The following is a 13,232-nucleotide window of genomic DNA, read 5'->3' on the forward strand; positions in this document are numbered from 1 at the left end:
TATTTTACTTTAAAGGAAGATGGTGCTAGATTGTGGAATTAGAAAGACCCAGGTGATTATGAAGAGTAAATGATAAAATATGTCAAGGATTCAGTAGCTGGCATGTTGAGGAAATACTGTCTAACTCGTAGATAATGAGAATATTTGTGATTTTGTTGTTTTTAACTCTCTATGTGCTGGGTGATGATTAAGGAATAGTTGTTAAAATTACCCTGGCTGAATGTCCTAGGTACTCTCATGTACATCACAATTATTCCTCATCAGTAGCCCTGAAAATCTAAAAATATTCCCCTCACCTTCCCTGCTTTCCCTTCCACTCCCCATCCAGGAAAATACCATTTATCGACCTCTGTCTGGAGGCCTTTAGTTTGTTTTGTTTTGTTTTTAAGATTTTATTTATTTATTTGAGATAGAGCGAGAGTGAGTGAGAGAGAGCACAAGCAGGGTGGGGGGAAGGGCAGAGGGAGAGGGAAAGCAGGCTCCCCACTGAGCAGGGAGCCTGACTCGGGCCTCAATCCCAGGACCCTGGGATCACGACCTTTGTGAGCCAAAGGCAGGCGCTTAACTATCTGAGCCGCCCAGGCGCCCCTGGAGGCCTGTATAAAAAGTTTTACTATACCAAACTGGGTTGTCCCATCTTGCCTTTTCTCAGCCTGAAGCAGCAAAGATAGGAACAACTATTCTCTCAATCCAGGGTACATGCAGGATGCCACAGCTTTTTCTTCGAAAGTGTCCCATCACATTAATCTAGTAACTAAAAAGGTTGCCCTATCCAAAGACACAGCTAAATGAGGGGCCATCTGTGATCAGATGTTTTCCCCACCTACCCACCTCAAGCTCCCTCTTTTTACGAGGGAGAATGAATCTCTTATTATGACAGCCTAGCATGTTCCACAGATGACAGTTGTTAGTCTAAAAAAGACTTCAAAAAAAATGAGGCGAAGTCATTGGTAACCAAAGGATCCCACTCCCCACCCCTCCCACAGAGCTGATTCTTTTTTTTTTTTTTTTTTTTTTTAAAGATTTTTTTTTATTTATTTATTTGAGAGAGAGAGAATGAGAGACAGAGAGCATGAGAGGGAGGAGGGTCAGAGGGAGAAGCAGACTCCCTGCTGAGCAGGGAGCCCGATGCGGGACTCGATCCAGGGACTCCAAGATCATGACCTGAGCCGAAGGCAGTCGCTTAACCAACTGAGCCACCCAGGCGCCCCACAGAGCTGATTCTTGAGGCCACCGTAGATTAGCCACATTGTGTGGGATATCATAGCAAGACGTCAGGATACTTGTAGGTGCAAGGTAGCTACACTTTCATAAAAACTGCAGAGCTTGGGGCACCTAGCTGGCTCAGTCAGAAGAGCACATGATTCTTAACCTCATGGTCATGTGTTCAAGCCCCACATTGGGTGTAGAGATTACAATCAATCCATCCGCTAAATGACACATACATACAAATGCATGAACAACTTCAGAGCTCATCCTCAGGTATCCCGCGCCATCTGAACCTTCACAAATAGTCCCCATAAAAACTTGCAGAAATATCCAGAATTCACCTTCCAAATCACAAACCTTCCCCCAGTCAGTCTGCATGTGTTTAGGTGAGAGTCAGTGTGGTCCTGAGGCAGCTCTACTCTAGCTCCAGTGGCAGGTCGTCTTGGGGGTATGTATGTATGTATGTATTTATTTATTTTTATTTATTTTTATTAGACAGAGAGACAGCAAGAGAGGGAATACAAGCAGGGGGAGTGGGAGAGGGAGAAGCAGGCCTCCCGCGGAGCAGGGAGCCTGATGTGGGGCTCGATCCCAGGACCCTGGGATCATGACCCAAGCCGAAGGCAGACGCCTAACGACTGAGCCACCCAGGCGCCCCTAGATTTTATATTTTTTTTTATTTTTCTTTAAGATTTTATTTATTTGACAGAGAGAGACACAGCGAGAGAGGGAACACAAGCAGGAGTGGGAGAGGGAGCAGCAGGCTTCCTGCTGAGCAGGGAGCCCGATGTGGGGCTGGATCCCAGGACCCTGGGATCATGACCTGAGCCGAAGGCAGACGCTTGACGACTGAGCCACCCAGGCACCCCTTCTTGGAGGCATTTAAACATGGCTCTGCATTACCCTCTGTTCATCTTTTTCAGTATCTTCATTTATGCATAGTGTATATATTTCATATTTTTATTTTACTGTTTATTTCTCTTATATCATGTTTGTTGTAGTGTAGAAAGAAAGCATCATTCATATCCTAAGTAATCATGCTATTCAAAATGTGGACCAAAACCATTCCAAAAGAATTTGTTATTGGACCATGATTGGTTGAGGGGCCTTCCGCAGCATGTACTGGGTGCTGTTTGCTTACTTTGACAAGAGTCGTCTACATTAAGCAGTGTGCTTGGAGACACGGTGGTTGTGCATTCTGGCCTGTGTTCCCTATCTCTTTATGGACCATAGCAGTTTGTAGACTAGCATTTGGAGCAGCACTGTGCTACACTCGGCAGTGTTCTTGGGCGTAGCACACAAACATACCAATGACTTCAAAATAATTAGATAATTTGTGATTTGTGGGTGTTTCTGTTTTGGGGTTTTTTTTTTTGATAATTCGTGTTTTAAATGTTTGGTGTATGCGGAAACGACTCGTGGATTATTTATTCAAGTGTTTAGTATTTAAGTATTTTGGTGATTTGGAGAGAAATTGACTAGAGACTGGATAGCATTATTACTTTTCCCATTTAAAATAATGAAATAAAAGTTCCCTCTATCTGAACATTGGTGATTCACAATATTTCAGGGATAAATTTTGTTCAGACGACAAGGGATGCATTTTGGTATTTTACTTAAGGATGCATAAATAGGTAGGAAAAGGATAAGGGAAAAGAAGAAAATGATCATGGTTTTCTCTGGGGTGTGGGGTGGAGGCTGTGGTGATGGAGAGTACAGAGTGAGTGCTCATCATCTTCACCAGCTCTTCTGAGGACAGGATTGCAGGTCTGACTAGCATCCTTTAGACAGCAGTGTGGCTTACTACTACTCATCTCTTGGGGATTTGGGGTTGTTAGAAGTGTCTTTCTTGACCTGAAGTTTTACGGATGTTCACTTTATAATTTTTTCACCAAACCACGCATTAATATTTTTATGAACTTGTTAGTCATCTAATCCAAATCAAATGAGTTTCAGAAACCATGAACAGACAGCGAAGATAGTGTAGTTACTTGGGGAAAAAAAAAATTACCAGAACTGAAAGGCAAATATTCCAACTTGAACTAGTCTACCAATCAAACAACACTGTGGAAGAAACAAATATCAGTTAGCATCATTGAAAGTTAGAATACAACTCTGAAGGAAAGTCGTTTTAACTTAGAATTCTCTGCTAGAGCTGGGTCGCCTAGGTGGTTGAGCACCCAACTCTCAGTTTTGGCTGGGCTCATGGTCTCACAGTCGTGGGATCAAGCCCCAAGTGGGGCTTTACACTGGGCGTGGAATCTTGGGATTCTCTCTCCTTCTCCCTCTGCCCCTCCTTCCCAGTTTCTTTTCTTTTCTTTTTTTTTTTTTAAGATTTTATTTATTTGACAGAGAGAGCATAAGCAGGAGGAGTGGGAGAGGGAGAATCAGACTCCCTGCTGAGCAGAGAGTACGATGCAGGACTCGATCTCAGGACCCTGGGATCATGACCTGAGCCAAAGGGAGACGCTTAACCGACTGAGCCACCCAGGTGCCCCTCCTTCCAATTTTGAGCATGTGCTCTCTTTCTCTCTCTAAAATAAATGAATAAATCTTTTTTAAAATTCTGTACTAGACCAAAACCATTAAATGTTTGATTAACAACCCACAGTTTTTCAAAACATGTACCTCTTGGGGTGCCTGGGTGGCTCATTTGGTTGGGCGTCAGGCTATTTGTTTCATCTCAGGTCATGATATCATGGATCCTTGGATTGAGCAGCCCCATGTTGGGCTCTGTGCTCAGCAGGGAGTCTGCTTGATGGTTCTCTCCCTCTGCTCCCTACCTGCTGGTGTGTGCTCACTCCTGCGCTTACGCACTCTCTCTCTCTCTCTGTCGAAAATCTTTTTTAAAAAATGTATCTCCTATCTACCCTTTATCGTGGTATCTACCACAATTGAGTAGGATATATCCTAAAAGAGGGAAGGAAACCAGAGTGGAAGACATGGAATTGATTAAACAGGACCCATCTTTTTTTTTTTTTTTTAAAGATTTTTTATTTATTTATTTGAGAGAGAATGAGAGAGAGCAAGCACATGAGAGGGGGGAGGGTCAGAGGGAGAAGCAGACTCCCTACCGAGCAGGGAGCCCGATGCGGGACTCGATCCAGGGACTCCAGGATCATGACCTGAGCCGAAGGCAGTCGCTTAACCAACTGAGCCACCCAGGCGCCCAAACAGGACCCATCTTAAGAACAGAAGGAGGGGCTCCTGGGTGGCTCGGTTAGGTGGCTCAGGTTATGATCTCAGGGTTCTGGGATCAAAGCTCAAGTTGGGCTCCCTGCTCAGCAGAATCCTGCTCCTCCCTCTCCCACTCCCCCTGCTTGTGTTCCCTCTCTGACTCTCTGTCAAATAAATAAATAAAAATCTTAAAAAAAAAAAATTTTTTTTTTCCATAAAAATAAAACATGTTGGTTATAGACCACTTCTAATCCTGTGCTGTTTATCCCTTTTGTAGATTCGCAGCGGGAATTCAACAATAGGCCAGGAACAGGATATGTACCTGTGGAGTTTTGGAAAAAAACTGGTATGTATCTGTGTGCTTCTATGTCACACACACACTAATTTGTGTGAGCCTGGAGCACATGTTTGGGGGAAAGGTCTTTGGCTCATAACTTTCTCCTCAGAACTCTAGGCTCCTTCCTTTCTCCCTCCAGCTTTCGCATACACCTGGACTGCGCTTCACAGGATTTTTTGCAGGTCAAGAATTTCAAATGACTTCTTACTGCATACCCTTCTGCTGGGTCATCCTGAGGCATTAAGTAACCAACTTTTCCTTCCCTATTTATATGCCTTATTTCTGAGCATATAGCTCAATTCATTTCTGCCTGTTGTGTTCACTTGAATCTTCACACACTATGTTCACGTGCTACCACATTTGGCTCCTTCTGGCCTTGGAACAACCCTCCACTCTTCCTTTCACCTTCATTGTCCCCACTTTGTCAAGACTGTTCTTGGTGGATCTCATTTTCTAGCAGACTAAAAGGAGGGTGGGTCTGCCTATTGCAGTAAGATAGTGGATAAAACTAACCTCATGTCCCTAAATCTGCCCTTGTCCAGACATGAGCCTTCTTTTCCTTCTAGACTCCCTTTTCCAGGACCATTTTTTTGTAGTCCAGTACAGTTCTTGGGTTTTTTTTGTTTTTTGTTTTTTTTTTGAGATAAAATTTACTTCTGCAAAAGTTAATACTTGTCCTTCATAAAGACTCTTTTAGGAGCATCAAGATCATCATAAACAAATGGACAAAAGATATGAACAAATTGTGAGAAATACAAATAAACATACTGCAGAGTGTTTGTTCTGACTGGCAGTTTAGGAGAATATAAGATAAAGCAGTTAGCCCCCCTGGGGCGCCTGGGTGGCTCAGTTGGTTAAGCGACTGCCTTCGGCTCAGGTCAGGATCCTGGAGTCCCGGGATCGAGTCCCGCATCGGGCTCCCTGCTCAGCAGGGAGTCTGCTTCTCCCTCTGACCCTCCCCCCTCTCATGTGCTCTCTCTCTCTCTCTCTCTCTCTCTCAAATAAATAAATAAAATCTTTAAAAAAAAAAAAAAAAAAAAAAAGCAGTTAGCCCCCAGAGTCTTTATTGACATATATTTGTTGACCTATTTTTAGATGACCTTGTTAACGACACTAAATAATTCATTAGAGGTTTATTTATGAAATTATTAGGTAGACCAACCTTGAATGTGTGCAGATTTTTTAAAGATTTTCTTTTACTTTATTTTTATTAAAGAGCCAGGAGCCTGATGTGGGGCTCAGTCCCTAGACCCTGGGACCATGACCTGAGCCGCAGGCAGATGCGTAACTGACTGAGCCAGCCAGGCACCCCAAGATTTTATTTTTAGCATGGGGCTTGAATTCACAACCTTGAGGTCAAGAATTGACACTTTATTGACTGAGCTGGGTACCCCAGTACATGCAAATTCTTAAAATCATTCCTGTCTCAGACTTAGCAACACAAAATATTATTTTGTCATTAAAAATAATTTGGGGGCGTCTGGGTGGCTCAGTTGGTTAAGTGTCTGACTCTTGGTTTCAGCTCAGGTCATGATCTCATGAGTTGTGGGATCAAGCCCCAAGCTTGAAGATTCTCTCCCTCTGCCCCTCCCTCTGCTCACACATTCTCTCTCTCAAATAAATAAATCTTAAAAAAAAAAAAAATTTGGAAAAATACATAGCAACTTGGAAAAACCTTTTTTCAGTGGGAAATGGGGAAATATGTATTACCAAGAAGTGGAATAGAATTATCGGAAATGAAGATAGCAGTTGTTAAGGTAAAGAGCAGGATTACCATGCACAAGATCTCCTTGATAACTAGTGATTTCCCACTTGGGAGGTACCTTTGGTTAACTATAGTTAAGAGCCAAACTTTGGTTTTGAACTGTTTGGATTTGAGTCCTTGCTCTGCTCTGGTGTCATCTGTGACTTAGGTGACTTCAAGCTGTGACTCTTACTGATGGACCCTTAACCTGAGAGGATAAAATATACGTTAGGGCATTATTATGTTGACTTAAGAACCCTATCTGGAAACTAATAAGTGGGTCATGAAGGGCAGTGGTGGTGGGCCACAGTGGACCTGTGTAGATACCAAGAGTGAAAGAAGCGTGGAGTTCACTGTCAAGTCAACTCAGCATCATTCTTGTCTTTTGGAGTGAAAAGATCTTTTCTTAAGGCTGGAGTAATAAGATGAAAAGTTTTAGGATGGCAGCCTAGAACACTTTATTTAGATGATCTTTGAGCCTAGGCCATGTGAAAGAACCAAGCCATAAAGGAGTTTCCTTAGGCTTTTGGCTTTTCCAGTCTTGTGGACCCAAAAAGGCGGTCACTCACATTGGATCTTGGAGATGAGGCTCAATGCATAGTGTATGCCATTTGGAGTGTCCATTCTGTGGAAACCAAGCAGGATGGTGGTAGTGGGAGGACGTGATCAGGAACCAAGTGGGGTGATACTGATAGTGTACAGGGCTTTGGAAGCCCAGGCTCCTGGCATGCCCAAATCCATATCTTTAGCCTACGTTGCTCTGCTGAGTTCAGTCGTCGTCTTCTTCTTTTTTTTTTTTTTTAAAGGTTTTATTTATTTGACAGAGAGAGATAGCAGAGAGCAGGAAGCAAGCAGGGGGAGTGGGAGAGGGAGAAGCAGGCTTCCAGCTGAGCAGGCAGCCTGATGTGGGGCTCGATCCCAGAACCCTGGGATCATGACCTGAGCCGAAGGCAGACACTTAATCAACTGAGCCACCCAGGCGCCCCCTGAGTTCAGTCTTCTATACCTAACTGCCTCCTGGCCATTTGTACCTGGATGCCCCAGAGGCACTTCAGTCTTCCCACTTGCCTCCACATGGCATTTTGCTTATTATCTGTTTCATTTCATAGCACTACCATTCATTCTTCACCTTCACCTCCAGACTCTTAGATGCTGCCAGCCTCATTCTGCTTCATCCCTTCCTCTATGCCCTTGGTCCTGCCTAAATTCAGAGTTTCTTCTGTCAGCTGGGTTTCTACTGCCCCAGCCTCTCGCAGGCTATCTCTGCCTTCAGTCTTTTCTCCTTGCATAGAACCCTTCAGGAGTTAATGTTTTCTTTAGAAAGAGCCAAAGCCCTTAGCATGGGATGTGAGACTTCACAAATATTCATTTCCACCTACCATCTCAACCAAGACACATTTTCTTGATCTTCCCCGCCACTTGTAGAGCTGACCACTTGTCTCCTTGGAACTCTTATCTCTTGTACTGACATACGTCATGGACCCCCAAGCCACCTTTGTACTTGATCACAAACATGTAGGGAAAAAGGACTACGTCCTAGTCCTCTAGGTATCCCCAGCCCTTAGCACAGTGCTGCCCATCTATACACCCAACAAGGGAGTACATGAACAGACAAATAGTATAAGAATAAAAGTGAATGTATGTCATATGTTAAACCGTGTGTATTTTTGGAAAAGTCCTCTTGTTTTAGCTCCATCCCTTCTCGCAAGTGATAGGGAGTGGGAGGGAAAAGATTTCTCGGCCAGTTGATTTTACTGTCACTTTCTTCTAGAAGAAGCTGTGAATAAGGTGAAAATTCAGGCCATGTCAGAAGTACAGAAAGCTGTTGCTGAGGCAGAACAAAAAGCCTTTGAAGTGATTGCAACAGAGAGAGCTCGGATGGAGCAAACCATAGCGGACGTCAAACGGCAGGCTGCGGAGGATGCCTTTCTCGTCATAAATGAGCAAGAAGAGTCAACAGAGGTCAGAGTTCTGTTAGCCCTGGGGGCTGGGGGGGCCAGGGCTGGGGCAGCTGCAGTCCCCGAGCCCACTGTTTTCTTCTTAAGTGCTAGGCAGTAAGATAAAATGGTCAGCTCTTGAACTAGATGATTATAATTTTTATCTAGTACCAGAAGAATTTTGTTTCTTAATTATTATATTCTTAGATAAATCAGCTCATTGTATCAGTTTCAATTTTGAAAACTTACCCTGAAGACAGGGTGGAATTACATGATTATGAAGGCTACCTTTGACTAGTGGGCTCACCAGGTACCAGAGACACAGAGTTAAGTGTATGTGCTGCCTTTTTGATCCTCACAGTGACCCTATGAGGTAGGTATTGTTGGGTTCTGATTTCACACAGAGGAAACTGGGGCTTAAGGAATTTTCACTGCTGTAATCCCTCGGTGCTGAAGCCAGGGTAGGGGTGAGGAGATGCAGGGCCCTATGGCATTTGGTCTGTTTATAAAGAGGATAGTTCTTGCATGGATTGAAGTGACATACCGGGCAGACCTGCCCACCTCTCCAAGACCCAAGGCCCAGCACATGGTGATGTTTCTAATCCAGGACACTTGTACCACAGTGAGGACAAAAGTAAAACTGAAAAGAAAAAAGCGTATGACAAAAACATCGTAATAGTCCTTTGGAATATAATAAAGTTCTTCTGTAATTTTCATTTCAGCCATTTTTCAGTTTTGAGATAAACTTTAAGTCTTGAAACAAGCCTATTTCTGTAAGTAGGCAGATCCATTTACCAGTTGAGACGTAAAGAACTGGGAGGTTTTGTTGGTTTGGTTTGTTGAAACAGCAGCAGTGTTAGTCTCACTCTATGTAAATGGTGCCCTGCAGTACAGTAGTTCCAAGCATGGCAGGTGAAGAGGAACGTGCCTACGTCTCACGTGGCCCTCACAGAGGATGTGGGGAGGTTCCTTGTTGTAGCACCCCAACAAGGACACTGAATTGTGAGAAAATAGTTCCATTAACCCTCTTCTTGTCCATCTTCCCTCCTACTTTTTCTTTAGAATTGTTTTTGAGCAGTGACATCTCTTTTTGTTGTGTGTATTTAATTATCTGTAGCCATCCACAGCTGTATCAGCATCCGTTCATATTTACCTGCTTTTATATCTGTGTTTATCTTTTACTGCATGTGCCTCCAAAAAGGGAGTGGAACATTTTGGCTAAGAGCATGAGTTCTGGATCTAGACTGCGTGGTTTAAATCCCAGCTCTCCTTTTATAGCATTGTGCTGTGAAGGACCTGTCATTTTAAAGATTTTATTTATTTATTTGACAGAGAGAGACACAGCGAGAGAGGGAACACAAGCAGGGGGAGTGGGAGAGGGAGAAGCAGGCTTCCCGCTGAGCAGGGAGCCCGATGCGGGGCTCGATCCCAGGACCTTGGGATTATGGCCCGAGCTGAAGGCAGGCGCTTGACGACTGAGCCACCCAGGCGCCCGAGGACCTGTTATTTTAAACAGTGCACAAAGTGACCTGTAGATGAGGCACACACCAGCACCCATCCCAGCAAACTTTCTTTCCAAAACAGGGGAGTGATAGCAGGACCGAAGCTCTGGGTTAGTTTGCATTGGACCAGAAGGGATGAATTCCCTTTATTTCATCCAGAAAATTCTGAAGTCCAGCAGGCATCTCTGGGGTTTCTTATTCATTCTCTGAGAAGTGGTGGGGAATAATGAAGGGAGCCCAGAACGGGAGGTTAGGAACCCTGAGTTCTAGTCCCAGTTCCCCCTCACAGTGGCAGCATACCCTTAAGGACTCAGTTTCCTTCTCTGTGTAGTGAATGTGTAGCAGCCCCTGTCCTGCTGGTCTCATAGTTTTTACAGAATATAATGAGGTCAAGATCGTGGTTGTGGAAGTGGTGGTAAACGGTAGTGCACTATAGACAAAGGATTTTTTTACAGTGTAAAAACATACACGTGTCAGCTGTGGTAGCGCCTGCCCTTGCAGAACAGCTGCGGCCTCTGAGAGTCTCCGAGTCTCCCCTGTAATGCCTCGGGCAGAGGGGTGGAGTGAGAGGTCCCCTCATCTCTGCCACCGGGCACCTTCTGTCCTCAGCCTGGATTTCCTTGCCAGCCTAATGGGCTAGCAGTTGATTTTCAGATGGGGAGTCATTTCTCCTTTGGGCCGGGTTTGCAGTAAGGTCAAGGAGGCCTGGGAAAGGTCCCAGGGATTTGAACAATCCCAGGTTGTTCTGGTAACAGGTGATCCCCAAGCCACACTTAGACTCTGTAGTACAGGTACCTCTCGCTTGTTGAAAGTTCGCATTATGCCTTTGGTTTTACAAAAGGCCTATATGTTAGTACCTGTTCTCACTTGCTGAAAGAAATCTGGAAAGCATTTTCACTTTAATGAGAAAAGGGAAAACACAAAAATAGCGTTCAGCATTTGTCATGCAGCAAGCCCAGCACACGGCCTGAGCAGCAAGGCTGGCCCCACCAGGCTCCTTCCCCGGGAATTCCACTCTCAGCAGCTGGCTGTGAGAGCTTTGAACTGGGTCTGTGCTTTATCTCCATTTATTTTATGCATCCATTAGCAATATGTGTCCTACGGAAAAGCGTAAGAGAAGTTATTTTTTGGGTCTGGGAACACTCAAAATTTTCCCATATAAATCAATGCTAATTGTTTCTCCGCTTTACACCATTTCAGCTTATGAAAGGTTTCATAGGAAGGCTCTACCTCCAGGTGCAGGGGAACCTGTAATAGTGGCAGAGACTGATGATCTGTGCTTAACAGAGCAAGGTCTAGAATCCCCATTGTGACTTCCCTAAGTAGTGACTCAGGAGGTTTATAACCTTCTCCTACTAGCTACAAAGGACTGTTTGGCCGTATGTGTTGCTCCAGCCTTGAGGAATGCTGATCCGAAGGGTGATCACAGCAATAATACACCTTTTGCCTTATATCTCAGCAGGAAGCCTCATGGTTGTCGGGGGGAAGAAGACACAGGAAAAGAAAACCTACAAGTGTCCTTTTCACCCTGGCTGCTCTGACACCAGCCACGCTGTTGTTGCATTTTATGGTCCTGCCTCTTTGGGGGCCTGTTTATCTTGTTTTATTTTGTCCCATAAATGATGAAATAATCTATTATAAACATATATGGCAGCCAAGGTGAAAGTACTAGTGGTGTAATACTCTGTCCTGGTTTGAGATGCCCTTGCGGGCTAGGACAGAGAGGGAGTAGAGGCTCTCCCATTCGGCTGGGGCTGACCATGGGGCTGACACATTGGCCTGTGTTTCCACGGTGGCCCCATGTGGGCAGTAACCAACCAATTTCTTCCCCACAAGTGGTAATGTCCTGCCAGAGCATCATTTGGAGTCAGCCTATCACACTCAAAAGTATGACATTCTCTGGAGTGTAGTTTGCTTGAGGATCCGTAAATGCATCCTGGGAAAGATGTCTCTTCCCTATTCTGGTCCTCTGGGTGTTGGTGCTGGGCAAGTTTGGGCAGTCCCTAAGTGTATTTCCTGAGAAGCCTGTTGTGTTAGAAGGGAGTCTGCAGTCCTTTGTAACCTTGAGTATAGTAGAGTCAGGGGGTTCAGCTTCTAGGCTTTGCATAGCCATGTAATCATTTTACAGCTTTAGGCCACATCCCTGCCTACTGGCTCTCAGTGTCCCATCTGCAAAAGGTGGGCTGGATGGCTGCAAGCACTTGTCTGTTGTTTTATACTTGAGCGGGTGTCCAGATTTCATTGGGGACAGTGTCTGTCTTCCCTGAGGGGATTATGGAGTGATCAGGCCATGCCTCAGATCGGCTTCTGCCATTCTGGAGACCCTTTGGTGGGGGTGGGAGGCCAGCTGGTGCTCAGGTCCTTCCTGACACCTAAGAGAGCTTTGCCTCTTCCTGCTAATTTCACCTGGCCAGTGCCGGGGGCTTTTTCTCTTCTGAGTGGGTCCTGGGGGCCTCGGGTGCAGGCTCACTCGTGGAGTCCTCGGGGGAGCCTCCGGAAGGAGACTGCCAGGGGGCGGGCGCTGGGAGCTGCGGGAGTTGCGGGAGCTGCGCCTCGTGGCAGCCTTCTTCATGCTGCTGCTCCCCTCCTTAGCTGTCGGACGGAAGCGCGGTGCCGTGTGTTCACTGAGCGTCCTGCCGCTGCGCTCGCAGGCCTGCCACTCGCAGCTCTACCCGAGTCTCACTGGCTCCTCCCTTCTGTCAGAATTAGTGCTCTCCCTTCCTCACCTCCCCCCCATGCATTTCTGCTAAAGCCCAGCAACACCTGCCCCTTCCGTGGCAGGTGCAAAGAGTAGCAGGAAAACTCGCGGGGCACTGAGTTTGGAGGTGCTGGGGGGCTCCGTGAAACAAGCCCGAAGTAGTCCTCTGATTGCCAGCCCACCTGTGACGAGACGCATCGCCGAAAGGAGAACGGGCACAGAAGTTGCGCAGCTGCCCGCACTCCGGTCCCCTGGCAGGGGGCTTTTTTAAAGGATCAGGTGTTGTCGGTAAAAGCGATCAAGATCATTTCTCTGTTGAGAGCAGCAAGAGAAAAAACATTATCTAAACACACGTGTGCATGTGTCGTGTCGGGGACCCTGGGACAGAGTTTGGTTTGGTCACTGAGGATTAAATGTGAGTCAGAACAATGAGTAGGTGCCTTCGGCAGGAGGTAAGAGCTCCCCCCGCCCTTCCCTGGCACCCTTCGTCCTGCTGTCCTGCCAGCCCATGGCAGGCGGTTTGCCTCTTCCTGCCGATGAAGGAGATTCAGAGAGGCGTGTGTATCTGCCACGCATCAGCACAGAGCAGTTGAAGCAGGACGAGCCCAGGTGTGTGTAGCTCCAAATG

At 45.8% G+C, this 13,232-nt stretch overlaps 1 protein-coding gene across 4 annotated transcripts in view; it reads left to right on the forward strand.

Moving 5' to 3' along the window:
• Positions 1 to 13,232, forward strand: part of CBFA2T2 (CBFA2/RUNX1 partner transcriptional co-repressor 2) — a 153,889-nt gene that overhangs the window by 135,759 nt on the left and 4,898 nt on the right. For 3 of the 4 annotated variants that reach the window (XM_036079487.2, XM_078057091.1, XM_078057090.1), the window contains exons 9-10: positions 4,664 to 4,732; positions 8,239 to 8,429. In XM_036079487.2, the coding sequence (XP_035935380.1) occupies positions 4,664 to 4,732; positions 8,239 to 8,429 (260 nt within the window). The remainder of the gene's footprint in view (positions 1 to 4,663; positions 4,733 to 8,238; positions 8,430 to 13,232) is intronic. The other variant, XM_036079486.2, reaches the window with a different exon arrangement.

This window comes from Halichoerus grypus, chromosome 10 (genome assembly GCF_964656455.1).
Source record: "Halichoerus grypus chromosome 10, mHalGry1.hap1.1, whole genome shotgun sequence".
In the NCBI taxonomy this organism is placed as follows: domain Eukaryota; kingdom Metazoa; phylum Chordata; class Mammalia; order Carnivora; family Phocidae; genus Halichoerus; species Halichoerus grypus.